Source organism: Xenopus laevis, chromosome 4S (assembly GCF_017654675.1).
Source record: "Xenopus laevis strain J_2021 chromosome 4S, Xenopus_laevis_v10.1, whole genome shotgun sequence".
NCBI classification, from domain to species: Eukaryota; Metazoa; Chordata; class Amphibia; order Anura; family Pipidae; genus Xenopus; species Xenopus laevis.
Window position 1 is genome coordinate 78,559,705 of NC_054378.1, and position 20,291 is coordinate 78,579,995.

At 37.1% G+C, this 20,291-nt stretch overlaps 1 protein-coding gene across 1 annotated transcript in view; it reads right to left on the reverse strand.

The window, feature by feature from the left end:
- The window catches only part of astn1.S (astrotactin 1 S homeolog), a 163,365-nt gene that overhangs the window by 56,962 nt on the left and 86,112 nt on the right, over nucleotides 1-20,291 (reverse strand). The window contains exons 4-5 of the mRNA XM_041561499.1: nucleotides 7,320-7,716; nucleotides 3,446-3,619 (exon numbers count right to left, since the gene is read on the reverse strand). Of these exons, the coding sequence (XP_041417433.1) occupies nucleotides 3,446-3,619; nucleotides 7,320-7,716 (571 nt within the window). The remainder of the gene's footprint in view (nucleotides 1-3,445; nucleotides 3,620-7,319; nucleotides 7,717-20,291) is intronic.

Consider the following 20,291-nt stretch of genomic DNA (forward strand, 5'->3'; position numbering starts at 1 on the left):
TATGGTTACAAGTAAACAAGTTCTTGCAAAATACTGCAGTAACACCCATTCAATTAGGTTATTGCTACATGCTTATGTGTAGTGAATTTCCACATTTTGCCGCCAGCGAATAAATTTGCGAAACTGCAGCGAAAATTCCAGCGCGTCAAAAAAATTGGGGCTCTCGTCAGAAAATTAGTGCACATAAAAATTGTCAAAATTATTCGGGCGTCCATTGACTTTAATGCATTTGGACAAAATAGGCGCGCCTATAAAAATTGAAGCGTGTCAAAATAATTTTGACGCCCATTGACTTTAATGCTTTTCGCAAATTTTTTGCTGTTTCAAGAATTTCACAGTAGATTCGCAAATTTTTCTACAAAGAGAAACAGGAAAAATTTGCCCATCACTACTTATGTGCAATACAGGTAATGACCCCAGCAAGATAACTTGTCACTTGGACATTGCACCACTTTCTAACAGTAGGCAGGTGCTTTGGTCACAGTTTTCAAAGAAGCATGGCTTGAAGACTGGCTTGAAGATGGGTGCTAGGAATGGTAAAATGCACATGCCTGAAAGCTTACTGCTCTACAATATAAAGTGCTTGGCCCACTAATTTTCTAGCCTATAGAGTCAGGGATCCCCAACCTTTGGGACCCATGAGCAACATTCAGAAGTAAAAGGAGTTGTGGAGCAACACAAGCATGAAAAATGTTCTTGGGGTGTCAAAAAAAGTGCTGTGATTGGCCATTTGGTAGCCCTATGTGGATTGTCAACCTACATTGAGGCTCTGTTTGGCAGTACAGCTGGTTTTTATACAACCAAAACTTGCCTCCAAGCCTGGAATTCAAAAATAAGCACCTGCTTTGAGGCCACTGGGAGCAACATCCAAGGGGTTGGAGAGCAACATGTTGCTCACGAGCTACTGGTTGGGGACCACTGCTACAGACTATAGACTTCAAATCACATTTGTTTGGGGGATCTTATAAATGACCTTATATTTATATATATACACATACACAGTGCTTGAATTGGAGTGAAAAAAGTAGAGGTATGCTCTGTGTGGTAAGCATAGCATGGCATGCTAAAACAAGCCCCTCCCATAACAATAAACCACACCCATTGTTATAATAAATTCTGGTTTCACCCACTATAAAGCAAAGCCATTTTGCTATTTACATGTTGGTATTTCCGTCTAATGTACAATTTCATGTCCAGTATGCATAGATTTAAGTAAGACCTGTAGGGACCACAAAATTTAAATTGTGAATTTGGCTTTTCTTGGCTGACAATTCAGCTTCTGCAAACACAGCACCTTGCCTGCGTATTGTGTGTTATAACAAAGCACAACCCCATCATATTCTGTATTACCCAAGAATATTTCATATATATCATTCTCTCACTATTCCTTAATCTGCTTCTGTTTAATACCTTCATTTCCTCTTTTTGTTTCCCCTGTTTTCTTCTCTCCTTTTCTCTATAACCCTCTCTGATGTCTCCACCTACTTTATCTGTTTACACTACTCTATCTCTTCTCTACTTCTCTCCCAGCATTCTTTTCTCTCCTTTTATCCTCTATATATTTAACTATATTATATTGTACCTCTTCATTTTATTTGCATGCAAAATAAAGGTCCAGGATTCAAAACTCTAGCATTGAGGGGATACTAGTTCACAGAAAAAAAAGTGAAGGGATGGCATCCCTCCCCAATCCCTGCACTGCACATACACACAATGGAATAATAAGGGAAAAAGTGAAAATGTCCTTGATTTGTTGGATGACACAAAGTCCTGTCCTCCATCCTATCAATAATCTGTATAATCGGTCATACAACTCAAAAAACTCTGACAGGAAGAAAAGATAAAACCCCACTCCCTGTGATGTGCAAAGATGGTAAAATCTGATCCAAAAAGGGTTGGTAGCAGCAAAAAAAACATGTTTCCACCAAATATACAACAGGGGCTGCCAGGTTCTATATGGAACCACACTGGACGTATGTTTATATTCTGATAACTGCATGTCTGCCATAAGTACAGTATACACAATACAAATACTCTGTTACATTCACAGCACATGAGAATATATGAATAGGCAGCAGGATTGCAAATATTTTCTGCAGGATATAAATATGTCAAGGCAGAATATTTTTAAAACTTTTATTTTTGCATTCATTGTAGAGCAAAGACATAAAGCTTTTTTATTGCCATGGGACTGATTCAGCAATGAAAAATTCCATTACAGGAGAGACTCATGAATAATAATGGATCTATTCAAGGGAATACATAAATTAACATAAACAACACACATATACATAGGGCAGGCAGATAAAGCAATCTTAGTTAGCACAGGGAGCCAGTGCACTAATATAAATATCACATATCAATACATCTCTCATGTCTCTTCTGTCATTCTGGCCTCAGAAAGTTTTTCCTTACTGAAAATTTTCGGATTGTAATTATTTCATAATGTGCCTATTTTCAAAGGCCCAGTTAAACCAAAAAATTAAACTGCTTTAAAGGTATTAGTAGTGATGGGCGAATTCACGAAACTGCGTCGGCGTCTCGTTTTTGACGCCGACGTCCGTTTTTTTGACGCCGAAGCCTGTTTTTCTACGCCGACGCCTGTTTTTGACGCCGGCATCCATTTTTTTTGACACCGGCGTCAATTTTTTTTTGACGCCGGCGAACTTTTGTCAGCGAATTTTCACGCCCATTTCGCGAATTTATTCGCCGGCGGCGGCGAATCGCAAATTCGTGCCTGCCAAATAAATTCGCCCATCACTAGGTATTACTCTATAATGTACAGTTGCCCTGCACTGGGAAAATGTATGAGTTTGCGTTAGAAACACAACTATAGTTTATATAAACAAGCTGCTGTGTAGCCATGGGGGCAGCCATTCAAGCACAAGATGCACAGAAGATAACAGAGACGTTCTGAAGAATTCCATTCTATACTACAGAGCTTATATGTGTTCTAAAGTTTTTAATGTGCCTTTTCTCCTTTTTCCAGCTTGAATGACTGCCCCTGTGGTTACACAATCGCTTGTTTATATGAACTATAGTAGAGTTCCTGAAGCAAACACACCAGTTGTACCAATGTAATGCATCAGTACATTATATTTTTATTGCTTTAAAAATCTTTCATTTTTTTGTGTTACTGCAAATGATAAAGGTATCAAGCCCAAGGAATATAGTAAATGGATTGCCAACCCCACTTTGAATCTGGGTTTATATTTCTATTAGTAAAATATGAATGGCTTTAGAAGTATAATCACAAACAATTTCTTTTCATTTAGCTCTATATATAGCTCTATATATATATATATATATATATATATATATATATATATATATATATATATATTCCCCAAGAACAACATACTGTATGCCTACAGATCAATGTGCACAAACAGACATGTAAAAAAAGCTGCTAAACATGTCCACACAGACTCTCACACAAAGGCACCTCGTGACTTGCTGTTGATGCGCTTGTGTTGGATGCTGGCTCCATGCGACAGAAGGGTCGTGGGCTGGTGGTTGGAATCCATTGGGCTGGTGGCTATCATGCTGTCTTTGTACTTGCTCATGAGAGACATCTTGGCATTGTCGCTTCCTGAGGAAGCTGAATTCAAAGCAAATACTATGAAAGGAGAGTTAAAAAGAAATTTTTAGATTTTGTTTGGGAGAAAAATTCGATTTGTATGAATCAAATACAAATCGAACACAATTCGAATTTTCAGGTTGGAACTGTTCGAGCAAATATTACACATTCACATTTTTTCCCTCCTTAACCTCGAATTGTGAGAATATTTGAATTAAAAAAAATTCACATGAATTTGAAATTCAACCTTTCATGAATGGGCCTCTCCAGGGATATTACCTCATCTTGGTCCTTGCACCCTTATGTTTCTTATCTAAAAGTAAAGGAATTCTTTCAAGAGATTTGGCATTTTCTCCAGTGATTTGTGCCGGCGTCCAAAAAACGGACACCGGTGTCAAAAACGACACTACTACTACTTCCAATAGAAAAATGCTATAATAGGTGCAAACTTTGCTCCAGATATTGAGCAGTCAATCAAAGGCTTATTATAATCAGCTTCAATTGGTTACTAAACTCATACAGTATATCCTCAATAGTGTCTTAAATTCCAATTCAGATTGTTATGTGGCCAGCTTAGTTTTGGCTGCTTGATTTTCTGGGACTTTTTGTGCACATTGTTGAAGGAAGAAGGTAATAAGGGCTGCAGCTATGTTAAAACCTTCTTAAGTTATCAGTGCACAGCTGGTTATCTGATTACACTGACTGCTGACTTCCTGAATTACGGGAAATTTGGTCATACACATGGATGGCTAAATCTAAACAATCTGATTGCTCTGCCCACAACCATAATTACTGCTTGTGGGCATATGGGATAACTTCCCATCTGTGCTGTCCGAGATCAGCACACAATAGGAATATTATTTCTGAGCAATGGTATTCTGATCAGCAATACAAAAAGAAAGGATTTTAAATCATTTAAGCCAGTTTGCTCTAGTTTACTTATCTTTTAATATCCTTATTAGGGAGAAATTTATCAATCCTTGTCCATTGGTGTTTGGACAAACGAGTGCTGAAAAATGAGTTTGCACCTGAACTAGCATGCTGCTAAATGGGATGTTTTTTGCCACCTAAAACTTGTGAGCTTTTTTCAAAAACTAGCTTGTGGGAAAAAAACTAGTTCATGTTGCTCATTTTCAAACATCTTAGAAAATGGTTACTAATGGGTCCAGAGCAAAAAATCTAACGAGTCCATTAATTACTCCCAGAACTTTGTAGCAGTGCTAGCAAGTAACGTAAATATATAGGTTTTTATTATAATTATTATTTAAGAAACATTTGCACCAATAGAAAGTAGGCCCCAGGGACTTAAAGGAAAAGTGAAGGGACTGGGCCATGACATGGGTACAACGTGGACCTCAGGAAAGGAACAGGTTGCAAGGGGTTGTGGGAATTTAGCTTAGCAGGTAATTTGACTAGGGAGGTGATGTTATACAGTTATTGTGGAAATCAGTGGTGGTGAAAGTGGCAAGTGGCTGCTACATGGGGTTTCTGTAAGGTCAGTGTGCTAAGGAGCATGGGTAAATTTTATTTAGGTCTGAGGCTAGGGGTTGCGGATTTCAGCTGCTGTTAAAAGGGGACAGATTAAATCAAAGGGGACCTCAGGGTTTTCAGTATGGTGAGGAACAGGGGATCTCCGCAAGAGCAGTTTACAGAAACTAGTGGTGAGGATCCATTTGGACAATTTTACGCTAATGTTTACTGTGTTGGCTAAATAAAAAGTGATATAATATTTAACTTATGGTTACTAAAGTTGGCTGAGGACAACTGCTTTTTTTTCCTGTTGACTTAAATGATGGGCCTGCAATTTCTTGAGAAAGCTTCATGCAGAAGTGTTAGCAGATTATTGGTCCTACTGTCCTGTGGGCCCTGGGCAACTGCTTCTTTCGCAAATTGATTAAAAATGTCTTGTCTATGAATGCTAAGGAAATTAAAAAAGGTATTTGTTGGTTCTAGCCTTCCTCTATTGATAAACAACCCATCTAAAGCACTTTCTCATTCAACTGGATTATATAGCAAAGTTCATTGGTTCCTGTGAGTAGAAATATGAAAAAAAGTGTCAGAAGTGACAAATGTGGATTTGCACCTGCAATTGCACAAATTTCTCTCTTCCACTGCTAAACCCATCAAGAAATTGTTCACCTTACTAAAATGAGCCTAGTGGCTACAACACATTAAAAAATATATTTTTTTACTGATTGCAGCTCAATTAGAAACAAACAGAATGAACCTAATTTGTTTTATAAAATAAAAAAAAGCATTAAAGAAACAAATTACATTCTCCTAAGAAAAGCAAATAAAACAATTACTTCACAAATAAGATAGCATGCATCTAACGTGCACACAGGCAATTCAACAAATTCATCTCATGTAACCTTATGGCCATCATATACCTAAGGCTGTTTCATTTGGGTTGTATTTGATATGCTGAGAAACATTTTTTTAATCATAGAATCATATGTGTATTCTGTTCACCCCTATATCAATGTCAATATTTTTGCATAAACTTCTGTTTTCAAATTAATAATATACTAGTATGTCTTACAGGGAATCAGATCAATTGTGAAAGCTTTGCTGCTTTTCAATTGAATAACCTGTAAACCAAGACTTTTACTTACTATCTTTTCAATGATTTTTCATTTTAAACTGCCTGCCAACATAAATGTGTCTGCCATATTGTGACTAGCCACTGAGAAACAATTCCTGTAGAGTATATATACAGTAGCATGACACCTGATGAGGAGGATATATTATTAAGTGAGATTATATAGTGAATAAAGTACCCCCTCTTGTAAAATATAAGGATATTATAAGCTACCGAGGAGTTTCATGACCATATAAAAACACGAGGCCGAGTGTTTTTATACAGGTCATGGAACTCTGAGGTAACTTCTAATATCCTCATATTTTACAACTGGGGGTACTTTATTTATTATAATACACAAGTTTCAGTGAGTCATGTGACAGAAATGACATCACTACTCACCGTTTATAACTGATGACATCAGAACTCACCGTTTATAAGGATATAATTTACAGGATATTCATGGCTTTTGTGTATTATATGCCTATTAGGATAGCTTTTCCGGACCCTCCAGGAATATTAAATTGCTCATCAATGACTTATCAAGAGACCTTAGGGGTCGACAGATTCATCGAGGGTTGAATTTCGAAGTAATAGGAGTTTTTTTGAACTCCCATAACTTTGAAATGCGAAAAAAAAAAGGCCAACCGAAATGTTCTGTCTCTTTGAAACTTCGACTTCGACCATTCGCCATCTAAAACCTGCTGAATTGCTGTTTTAGCCTATGGGGGACCTCCTAGAACCTATTTGGAGTCAATTGGTGGACTTTTTTTTAAAATACTTCAAATCGAATTCAATCAAATACGATCTTACTTCAATTTGAACAGCCTATTCACCCGCAGAAAAAAACTTTGATTTTTAAATAAAATTTCAGTCTGTCTTTTTTCTTCAAATTTCGAAGTAATGGGAGTTAAAAAAAACTCCCATTACTTCGAAATTCAACCCTTGATAAATCTGCCCCTACATGATACATGTAGATATTCGAATAGTCAATTTTTTTTTCAAATTGGAATAGAATTTTGGCACATTCGATAGTCAAAGTACATAAAAATAGCTCGAAATTCGAATTTTTTTACTTCAAATTTCTACTTCGACCCTTGATAAATCTGCCCCTCAGTCTATTTGTTGATGTTTTTATGTAAAAAGCTGAATACATACCTGGTGTGAGATCCATGGTATTTTTTTCATTACATCTCTGAAGGGAGTCCAGTGTGCGTGAAATCTGGCTGCTAAAGTCTTCGCCTCCATTCATACACTCCCGCTGCAGGTGATGACGTAGTTCAGCGACATCATATTCATATCCATCCAGGATTGGTGTTTCACGGATACTTAGAGTTCCACCAGGGTGAGTAGATTGTCCACGAGCAATGCGCAGACTCTCTCTTCCATGGCCACCTCCAATGAGTACAGAAGGGATGTAGTGGATCTCATTGGCAGCCTCAGCACTTGCACTCTTCTGCGGTTGTGGAGCACGCCTTCTCTTGCACCAGCGACGTCGTGTATACAAAATCAGCAGCAAGCACAAAATGCAGAGAAGGAGGGCAATCATTCCCCCCTATGGAAGAATTAAAAATGATGTATTATGAGGAGAACATTCACAATTCATAGGGGTTCCAAATATTCCAGCTATAAGGCACAGACATTTATTTAAACAAATAAGCAAAATTAGACTTTAGTTGAAGCAAGATGAAACTGTTTGGATGTATTATTTGTAAATTACAGAATAAGGGAGAGACTGAAAATATGTCAAAGAATCATAATATTTTATATATATCATACAAATACAGGTATGGGACCTGTTATCCAGAATGCTTGGGACCTGGGGTATTCCGGATAAGGGGTCTTTCTGTAATTTGGATCTCCTTACCTTAAGCCTACTAAAAAAATAATTTAAACCTTAAATAAACCCAATAGTATTGTTTTGCTTCCAATAAGAATTTATTGGAAGCAAAACAAGGGATCAAGTGCAAGGGATCGTTTCATTAATACAGAGAAAAAGGAAATAATTTTTAAAAATTTTAATAGTTTGATTATAATGGAGTTTATGCGAAATCGTACCTCCCAACTGTCCCGTTTTTAGTGGGACAGTGCCTCTTTTGACAGCTCAACCTGCAGTCCCTCATTTTTACTGCAAAGTCCTGTTTTTCTCTGCACTGAACCGCCAGAAAAAGAAACAATGTTTCTAACTTAATTGGCGTGTTGCAAAGAGCCCAGAACAGAACAATTTTGACGTGCTACGCGCGCAAGCTTTTTTGTTTCCAAAATGTTGGGAGGTATGCGAGATGGCAATTCCATAATTCAGAGCTTTCTGTATAATGGGTTTCTGGATAACGGATCCTTTATCTGTAATAATATATATATATATATATATATATATATATATATATATATATATATATATATATATATATATATATATATATATATATATGTATAGTGATGGCCAAATTTGACCCGTTTCGCTTTGCCGAAAATCTTCAAATGGTGAAAAAGTCGCAAAGTGCATTGAACTCTATGGGCAACAAATTATTTTTGATGCACAGCTATTTTTTTTACCCATTGGAGTATATGGGTGTCTTTTTTGTGGTGAAACATTTCGCTCATCACTATATATTTATTTTAATATTTTGAATAAATATTACATTTTACAATTCTAAATGAATAACCAAATGAATGTAGTGGTAATAACCTCAGTTACTTTCTATGCCATGTCACTACAAGTATTGTAATATTTTCAAACATTATTTAAGAAATCCATATAAAAACTGATTGTTGTGCTACACTGGGCAGATTTACTTTGCTTTTTTGTTCACTGGAGAAACTTTTGCATAGACAATAAAATGTGCTTATATATAAGGTAGTGTGATGGTTGCTCTTAAAGCATCAGCACCAGATCAGCATACCCTAGTAGGGATGTAGCGAACTGCCGTTTATGTGTTCGCGAACGCCGTTCGCGAACACCGGCAAAAAATGCGAACAGTTCGCGAACAGTTTGCGAACTTCGAACATCCGAAAATCGTTCGATTCGAACGATCGAAGGATTTTAATCGTTCGATCGAAGGATTTTCGTTCGAATCGAACGATCGAAGCCATTCGATCGAATGATTTCATTCAATCCAATGGCTTCGATCGTTCGATTCGAACGAAAATCCTTCAATTTTAGCGGTCGAAGGAATCGAATGGTCGAATGGTCGAACGATTTTTGACGCGAACGCCTATTGGCGAACGTCGCGCGACGTTCGCGAACATTCGGCGGACGCGAACAGTCGAACTTTTGCAAACTTTTGCATAGACAATAAAATGTGCTTATATATAAGGTAGTGTGATGGTTGCTCTTAAAGCATCAGCACCAGATCAGCATACCCTAGTAGGGATGTAGCGAACTGCCGTTTATGTGTTCGCGAACGCCGTTCGCGAACACCGGCAAAAAATGCGAACAGTTCACGAACAGTTTGCGAACTTCGAACATCCGAAAATCGTTCGATTCGAACGATCGAAGGATTTTAATCGTTCGATCGAAGGATTTTCATTCGAATCGAACGATCGAAGCCATTCGATCGAATGATTTCATTCAATCCAATGGCTTCGATTGTTCGATTCGAACGAAAATCCTTCAATTTTAGCGGTCGAAGGAATCGAATGGTCGAATGGTCGAACGATTTTTGACGCGAACGCCTATTGGCGAACGTCGCGCGACGTTCGCGAACATTCAGCGGACGCGAACAGTCGAACTTTTGCAAACTTTTGCATAGACAATAAAATGTGCTTATATATAAGGTAGTGTGATGGATGCTCTTAAAGCATCAGCACCAGATCAGCATACCCTAGTAGGGATGTAGCGAACTGCCGTTTATGTGTTCGCGAACGCCGTTCGCGAACACCGGCAAAAAATGCGAACAGTTCGCGAACAGTTTGCGAACTTCGAACATCCGAAAATCGTTCGATTCGAACGATCGAAGGATTTTAATCGTTCGATCGAAGGATTTTCGTTCGAATCGAACGATCGAAGCCATTCGATCGAATGATTTCATTCAATCCAATGGCTTCGATCGTTCGATTCGAACGAAAATCCTTCAATTTTAGCGGTCGAAGGAATCGAATGGTCGAATGGTCGAACGATTTTTGACGCGAACGCCTATTGGCGAACGTCGCGCGACGTTCGCGAACATTCGGCGGACGCGAACAGTCGAAGTTCGCGCGAACTAGTTCGCCGGCGAACAGTTCGCTACATCCCTATACCCTAGTCATAAATGTTAACTTGCTTCTAATGTAGAATCTGCTATTCAAAAATAATGCATTTGCCACTTATTTGCATAATTGCAAAAAAAGATGTTCTAAGCACACAGTAATGTACAGTCTGACAGATTACTTCTATGTATAAACTATGTTTGTTTGCCTTTTAATTTGACCATTATTAAACACACGGCTAAAAAGGAATATCAATGAACTGCGCATTACACTATTTTGTGGAAGCCATTCATTCATTGAGTAAAACTGTAAATAAGGGAGGTATGATGCATTATCCTAAACCTTTCTAGTAAACCACCTGATTCTAGTCTAAACTACATAACTAGCAAACTCAAAGCATCAAAAACACCTTGATCTTCAGATGGCTAATATTTAGCTTTTATAATTTTGTACAAATGTCAATGTTATAAATATAAAGCAGGTTTTAAGCTGTAATAGCTGCAGAAACTGATGTTCATATAAGAAATCCATGTGGTTGTTATTTAGGATGTTAACTGACTCGAGAGGACGTCAAGAGTTCATTAAAACGGAGGAGCTGTCCACAGATCAAGGTGCTGAAAAATCCCTTGCTTAGAAGCATAAAGGGGGGGAAAGGCATAAACAAGAGCATAAATTTGCATTTGCAATGTTATATTCTTAATTAGATGGTTATTACATAATGAATTCTTATTACAAATAAGGTATTTTAAAGACTTGCGTAAAGGTGCTTTATAACAACGTTGTCAGAAGGATATTTTATTACATACACTGTGCAGTCGGGCAAATGATTTGTTTTCTGCTGGAGTTGAGTCACAAATTGAAATGCTCAAGTTTTTGAAACTTGAATCTTTGAGATTTATTTTATCCATTTGCATTTAGTGAAAGTGCCTACAAATTTTTACAAAACAAGTCAGGTTTGGCAAGCACACCACCGTCCTGCAAATTTATATTTGAATGTGTAATATGGTATAATGACTCATAAATAAAATAGAATAGATGGAGGGATTTGGTGGGACTGTAATTTTTCCAATTTGACATTAGAAGAGGGAATTCATTATCTCATTTATTCTAGGTACACTAATATTCATGTAACTGATGTTGAGTGACATATCTAATTACACAAATAACATTTTATTTTTAACCTTACAAAAGAAAACTCTCAGGATGTCTGATTGATCCATCTGCAAATATCTACAAATTCAATGAACCACTATGAAAGCTGTCTGATGATAATCCTATTAATGTGCCAAACCCTTTTGCTCACTGAATTTTCTGTTTTTAATAATGAATAAGTCCACAATCTATCAAAACACAGTGTACAATAGACCCAAATACATATGCTAAGGGCAGGATTGTTAGGCATAAAACTAACAATTTGGGAGATCTGGATGGTGTGTAGTGATGGGCGAATTTATTCGCCAGGCGCGAATTCGTGCGTTTCGCCGCCAGCGAATAAATTCGCGAAACGCCCGCGAAAATTCGCGGCAAAAATTCTCGTAAAAAAAAATTCGCGTCAAAAACGGGCGCCGGCATCAAAAACGGGCGCCGGCATCGGAAAAACGGGTGCCGGCGTCAAAAACGGGTGCCGGCGTCAAAAACGAGACGCCGGCGCGGTTTTGCAAATTTTTCGCCGTTTCGCGAATTTCGCGCAAAATTCGGGAATTTTACGGCGAAGCGAAATGGCCCAAATTCGCCCATCACTAATGGTGTGATGTGTGTCACTTTAGAACTGTTCTTCATATAATTGTAGACTTCCTTTAATTTGCCAAATTCACAGGGCTGAAGATAAAGATGAGACTGGGGACCAATTTAAAAATCGAATCTAAACCCGAACACCAGCTGATTATAAATTACAACATGTCATGAAACGTTTGCATGGATGCTGGAAGCAGTTTGCCAGTAATACAGTATGAGTAGCAACTGTGCAGCTATTTTGATACTAGTTGGTCAAGTGGGGAAAAGCTGCTCGTCGTCATCAAAAATTCCCATTGCATTTATTTAAATCAATATCAATGGATACATTGGGAGTCCTTTGTTTGCTAAAAAAAGATCATTGCTCTATGGGCATCCTCCAAAGCAATTGCTCAGAATAAATAATTTGGTGCATTTGGGAGACAATTGAAAAACTAAGTACATACTTACAAGCCAGTCCTTGAAATAAACAGCCAAGTTTGTGTGAATTGGTCTTACACATGAGAGATCAGGTCAACAACAATCCTTTGATTTGACCCTTGAGATTTTTAACAGAACCAAAAGTACTGCAAGAACTTTATGAGAAACTGGATTTTACTAGTTATAGTTTGCAACACTAGCATGTGATCTGAATTTGATCAACTAAATGTAAGTTAGCATGTAAGTAGGTCATTCAGACACAACATGAAGCTCATGGTGATAAGGTGGCACATACAGGCCTGTGTTGTTATTTTTTACCCCTATTTTCTGTAAGAGTTCAATGAATAGGCCTTGTGCCCTATTTTTTCTCATATTTTTTGCCTGTTGTTTTAATCATGACTGTTTTGTTATCAGGAATCAACTATGCAGGGGTTATCTGTTTACTGGAAATCTACCTTGCAAGGAACAAACATGTAGTAGATTCAGATAGCACGTGTGCTCTATTTAGCTAAAAAAATAGCAAAAACCATAGATTATTTTGTGATTAAAGCAATAGGCAAAAAATTAATTCTGCACAAGTCCAAGTAATTGCTGTCATATTGAACAAAAGAGTTTATTGCCTCTTTAATGCTCTAGTTCTTGTGTCTGGGGCATTTGTAATGTATACAGTACAATAACATAACAGGGCAATCTTTACTTGCATGTATGCATGGATATGTGTTATTACCCTAAAAGAAAACAAATATTTGAAATAAGAATCTACATAACCAATATAGATTCTATATATTAAGAATGTTTTCTTCACTGCCAATAAGTTTGTCTAATAAAAGAAACACCCCAAAGATAATCCATCACCTCTAGACTTTTTCTAAAGACAATAGCTTGCTATCCCCTCATAGGATGCTCACAGCTCTACTTTAAATCTCCTTTAACACATATTTCCTTATTCTGCAGGCAACTTGTAAGAGGAAGCTTTAATTTTTCTATATTCTAGAGTTCATTTTATTCATATGGTAGAAAAAATTGTAGCCCCGCTGTTATGGCAAACAAATGGTTGTGCAAAGCAGAGGATTATTCAAAAAACAAAAAAACACTTATTGCAATCTTCCTACCGAATAAGTGTATGCTTTAATCTAGGGGCAAAGTAAGGTAACTTGCTCTATTTGTGGTCTGCATGTCTTTCTTCTACAGTTAAATGAGAAGGAAAGGCTAAAATTAAGAAAGCTTTATCAGAAAAGTCTATATAAATACACCAGTAAACCCTCAAAGTAATGTTGCTCTTAGCCTTCTGTCATAAAAAAAACACAGCATTTCTTTCCTTCTATTGTGTACACATGGGCTTCTGTATCAGACTTCCTGTTTTCATCTTAAACCTCCAGGGCAGGGCTTGAGCATGCTCAGTTTGCTCCTCTCCCCCTCCCTCCTCGCCTCCCTGCTGTAATCTGGGCCCAGAGCTATGAGTGAACAGAGAGAGATTCAAGCAGGAAGTGATGTCACAGTATGCTAATATGGTACCTGCTATCCTAAACAAACAGAGAGCTTCTAGAGCTGTTTACTCATATATAGTAAAGCATTCTTCAGAATAAATATAGTGTTATGGCTTGCACTATTGTGGCTAATCTATTGGCAATGTACTGCTTCGGTAGCTTTCCTTCTCCTTTAAGGTAACACATTTAAGGGGTTATTTACTATTTTCTGATTGGCTGAAATGGTTCATTGGACCAGGACAAACAATGTCCTTGTTACTACATAACTTGGTGAGAAGCTTATATTAATTTATAGCTAAAAAAAAACATTACTCAAGAATTATTATATGCAGGTATGTTTTGAGAGTTCAAAATTCATCAGTTTATACTTGATGATGTCATGGCCTTTCACTCTTGAGCAAACTTTATGTAGCTTGTGCCCTTTGGTTTACTACTCAAACATTCCTGTTTTAACTATCTACATACTGTAATTGTAAGACCAGATTAATAATGCGCCTCGCACAGAGGGTTCTTTTTTTATAAGAGGTTAAAGGACAACAATCCTGGGATCTGGAACCTCTGAATAATTGGCATATTCTTTCCAGCATATACCTATTAAACTGAGAACACTTTCAATTCCTTTTATTTAGTCTGAGGCTTGTGGGTTAGCAATATTTTTGGACTTTAGGGAACTGAGCAAAGTAAATAAAGTGAAATAAATGTATTGTGTTTTCAGAATCTTGACAAAGCTTACAATGGTAGTAATCTTCCCACAACAGAAGGTTTTATATAGGGAAATAACATGAAATCATATTTCTTTTATTTGCCTGACTCAAAACAGATTGCATAATGAGTTTTGTGGAGGGCACTGGGAAAATGCAAGATAATGTCTTTCAAATCAAACAAAGGCTTACTTAACAAGTCCATGGTCTGAGATACACAAACTGAGCTCAATTGACTAATGCAAGATCAGGGAACACGTTGACAGTTAATTATTAACATAATATACTAAGATGTGAACTGGGACTGAGATAAATTGTTAGGGAAACTGAAGGAGAAGAGGGAAATTCAGACAGCTTGTTATCAAAATTAATTATCCAGTAAATAAATACCCGCCGCGATGGCCCCGTAAGTAAATGACAGGGAGATGTACTGGCTTCATAAGAAAGGAAAGAAGTCACTAAGAAACCCTTAGGCTATGACCTGTTTTATAAATGACAATATGTTATGTCCCAATTTATTGCATGCAACAGAGTCTTCAGGGCCTGCATCCATCAAACACTCTCCTGCTTGGAGATTACTGAAGATTATTAATTCTATTAGCGCCTTTTTCCAATCATAGTAAACTCTGCCATGGCTTTAGGTAAACACATTGCAGGCTTAAAATGCCAGGTTGAGAAAATGGGCAGGCTGACAGCACTTTTACTTGTGGTAATGACAGAAAATGAATGTAATTGTCCCAGTTATCTGGTTATTAGCAGTCCTCTCGTTTCCATTATATTGATTGACAGTTCTAATTCTAACAAGCTCTGCTGCACTGAAAAGCTTTACAGCCCTGACTCCTGCAGACAGTTCATATTTTATGCTGCCAATATGATTTAAATCCCACCAGCCCAGAGGGCAGCTGCCATCAGCTGCCCAAGTCATTCTCATATAGTCTAAAATGTAAAGAATGGACAATAAAAATACTGTTTTAGAGAAATTAAAAAAAAAAAAGTACCCCACATATACACTGTATCAAGTTTTAGGTTCAAACTGGTCACTTTTCAACTATTGTGTATCTATTTGATTATATTGACGATGCAATTTCTAAATAGGTTATTTAACTATACAAAAATACACCAATGACCTCACCTGATTGATCGATAGTCTATTGGATTTATAACTTAGAATCCATTACTAAAGTGCAGTGCAATAATAAGAAATTCATTAATTCAAACAGTTCTAGTTAAAAATCAATTCCGACCCAAATCATCAAGTGGATTAGATATATCGATGATATTCTAGTGGTTTGGGAAGGTACAAAGATGAGGCATTGAAATTTGTGACCAAGTGAAATGAAAATGATTTAAACATCAAATTAACTATGGACATCTCCAATAAGTACATTTCCTTTTTAGACCATTGTATTGAAATTAATAATGAGGGACATTTAGTGACCAAAAATGTTAGAAAATATACACAAATTCCTTGTTAACCTATTCGAGTTTTCATCCACACCCACTTAAAAAATCTGTGCCAACAGAAGAATTTTTGAGGTTGAAGCAAAACTGTTCATCATTAGAATCATTCAAAGAACAGGCTAAGGAACTAAGAATAAGAGGTTATTCGGGAAAATTATTCAAAAAAGGCATATCATAGAGCATTATATACAGAAAGATCTGAATTATTAGTAACTAAAGATAAAATACTAATAGTACCCAGATACAGGAGATTTTAAATAAACATTGACCAGTATTATTATAGGATGTCTCTTTGGGCTTCATACTACAAGACAAAGTTTCTATATGTTATAAGAGAAGTCCTAAAAGATATGCTTTCAATAAGTCATTTCCAAACATCCTGTCATAAACAACAAAAAATTGGGGTGCTTTCCTGTGGGGAATGTAACATGCATGACAAGATACTTAAAGGTTAAAGGTTACAACTAAGTAAGCCATATCAGAAAGGTCTATATAAATATACTAGTAAACCATCAAAGTAATGCTGCTCTGAGTCCTCTGTCAAATGAAACACAGCATTTCTTTCCTTCTATTCCATACACATGGCCTTCTGTATCAGACTTCCTGCCTTCAGCTTAAACCTCCTTGCCCCGGGCGTGAGCATGCTCAGTTTGCTCCTGTTGTAATCTGAGCCCAGAGCTATGAGTGAGCAGGGAGAGACTCAGGTAGGAAGTGATGTCACACCAAGCTAATATGGCAGCTGCTTTCCTAAACAAACAGAGAGAGCTTCTAGAACTTTTTATGGTACGGTAAAACATTCTACAGAATAAATATAGCATTCTAGCTTGCACTATTGCGACTAATCTATTGGCAATAAAATGTCTCAGTATCTTTCCTTCTCCTTTAAGATCACTTCGTTTGAACATAGATTCGGTAAAGAACATATGGTGAATAGCTACAGTATATTAACTGCAAAACCCAAGGGGTTATTTACTGCATAAAATGCCTGTGTCAGAAAAAATACAAACGCATGACAACATAAATGCTCAAAGTAAGAATACAACAGCACTGCAGTTTCATCTGAACTGCAGGCAATTTAAATAAAACCGATAAAACAATGTCTACAGTTGCACAACATTTGAAAAGATTTCACAATATGGGTCCAGCAAAGGTTAAATTCTGGGCACTACAAAAAAATCTATCTAGGTGTATGAAAAGGTATTCTGGAACAATCCCTTTTAAAACGCAAAAATTATTGGATTTTTAAATTAGACATTGTTTCCCCCAACGGAATAAATGAAAATAATTTATTTACAGCATTTATTTGATCATCAGATCTAAAAATTGGTAGCTAATACACAATCAAGTATCAATTCATTTTTAAATTTTAAAATTCATATTCGGTAGTTGATTCATAAATAGTTTTGGTTTTGATCATGATTTTGTTGTACATAGATTTATGTTTAAAATGGCTGTCTGGAGGGGACATTGCATATAATATTTGTAAGGAGGTGTATACTGTATATGTGGGATGACTACTGACCACAAATCCCTTAGTGGCATTTGTAGTTTGATTGGTCCCGCGTGATTTGTTAGAGAGGTCACTCCTCCTATACTTTATGATGTAGTTGCGAATCGGAGAAGCTGCCACGAGATGTTATGGTGCAAGCTTTGAGAAGCTCCCACAAAATTTTTCTATGACGCACATGGAAGAGATTTAAACTGCTCGTCCCTGGAATAGCCGACATTCGCCTTGAGAATGCTGTTACTGTGAAACGCGCTTCGGCGAAAGCTCCTCTTTCCTTTTTAATTATATGGTTTTTAACCAAAGTAAAGTAACACGGAAAAAGATTGAATTGTTTTTACCTACAATTTTAACATATATATCACAAAATTGGGAATATTGGGTTGGTATCAAAGTGGTCAATTGTTCAATTCATACTAATCTCCTCTCCTTCTGCTGTTACTCTATGGGGCCAAGGATTTGTGGTTTTTGAGGCTTAGTTAGTTTTCTCCACAAGTTTATGGCCGGTAAAAATAGAAACAATTTAGGCAGTAGACCACGGGACAACTCCACCTCTTCTTACTTAATTTTCGTTCTATTATTTCATGAATTTTAGGCAGATTATTTAATTAATTTATTCTAATTTTTTTACTGGTCACGAATTATGTTTTCTATTTATGAATTTCTAATCAATTGATAACAACTATTTACTATGTATTGCACTGCACATTAGATTAATTAAAGCGAATTAATTCATCAGATTCATTTACAGATAGATATTTACTAATTGTTTTTTAATAATCACTGGAGGAAATTGGTTTTTAACTAGAACTCTAACCTACTTGAATTTATGAATTTCTAATTATTACACTGCACTTTAGTTATAGATTCTAAGTTATAAATCCATTAGACCATCAACCAATCAGGTGAGGCCATTGGTGTCTTGTTGCATAGTTAAATAACCTATTTAGAAATTGTTCAATATGAACAATAAAGCGAACTCCAGGTAGAACAGTATCAAATTATTTTGATGCCCATGACTTCATTGCGTTTTGCAAATTTCTCGCAATTTCGCAAATTTTGCAGGAAATTCACAAATTTTTCAGCGAAACGGGACAAATTCGACCCATCACTACTGATGCTGCTTGAATCATTGAGGCTCCAATTATCCTACAGAACATATATTAAAGGGTTACCATATGCTTTCCCCTAACAACCCTATTTAGCCATATTGATGTGTCTTTTCAATGGGGCACTTTACTGCTGGAACTCTAACTCCTAGGTATGATTCTTTTGACCCATGTTGCTATACAAGTATTTATTGGCATATTTCTAAAATCTTACTTATCGAATTGTGCTCATGTTGAGGAATGTGCAGATAGCAAAAATCTTGATAAATATGATGAATGGTGGCATCTTCCCACAGGGAGATAGGGTCCAGGAATGCAGAAAACCCATTTAGATTTAAAAGGCGTGAAATACCCTGTTATTTGTTGTCCTTCTTTATTAGCCATTCCTGTGGAATGGACAAACATCAGCGCAGGGATGTGCCAAAACTAAATAACGGCAGTATGGTGGTTTATCCTATTTATATTTCTCCCTTTGTCAATTCTGCTCTGTGTCCTTTTCAGGTCAAACAATAGGGGAAACAGATTAGAACTATCTCATTTTAACAGACTCAGACTATTGACTGAGGCCTGGTCTATTTACTTTTTTTCTCATTAAAGTAAAGAGAATGGATTTCCTTAGCAGGTACCAGAATATAATTGTAGTTTACAAGAGGCATGCATTCTTTGAAAACTTTTAAGTAGATAAGGTCTGTTTCATATGGATTTTTTAGCCTGTCTGTCAGCTCAATTGGTATCAGTTGTGTTTAAATATATGTGCCCAGCTGGAACAGCAGAGCGTAAAGATTCTATGGGGCACATTTACTAAAGGGCGAAGTGACTAAAGCTGGTGATGATTGGGCAGCGTGACGTCATTTTGTTACTTCGCCGATTTACTAACGGGTGCAGGCCTCACTTCGCTAGGAAAGGAGATAGATGCTAGCATTGCTTTGCACTCTAACGTCAGGAGTATTTTCACTCTGGCGAATGAACGTAACTCCGCAAATTCACTCAGGTGCGGATTTTACTGAACGTTACCTCTTTGGCCAGACTTGCCTTCACCAGCTCAGACCAGGCAAAGTGCAATGGAGTGCATAGGACTCCTTCAATTTGTAATGGAAAAATGTTCTAAGTCCCAAAAAAACGCTGACGTCTTTTCATTTTTTCAGAGTGACAGCCTGCAAAAGTCCTTAAAAATGTTTTTTGGGTGATACCGCCGTATGCAAATTAGCCTGAGCGAAGACCTTTAACAAAGTTGCGCTAGGCATAATTGAATGCTAGCGCATCCTGCTTTGATTGCTGATGTAAAGCTAGCGAAAATTAGCAAACGTTTGGTGCCCTGGACGCAACTTTGCACTTTAGTAAATTAGCGTTGTCTGAGCGAATTTACAACTGGTGAAGTGTAACGCTGTGTGCGAAGCCGTTGCTGGCGAATTTTCGCAGGTCAGGGAATTTGCCCCTATGGTTTTTCTCCTAAGGGGGTGCAAATCTGTTGTAAGGGGTTGGGGGATTTAGAGTAAAGCTGGCCTTACTAACCTAAGCTCAGGCAGTTT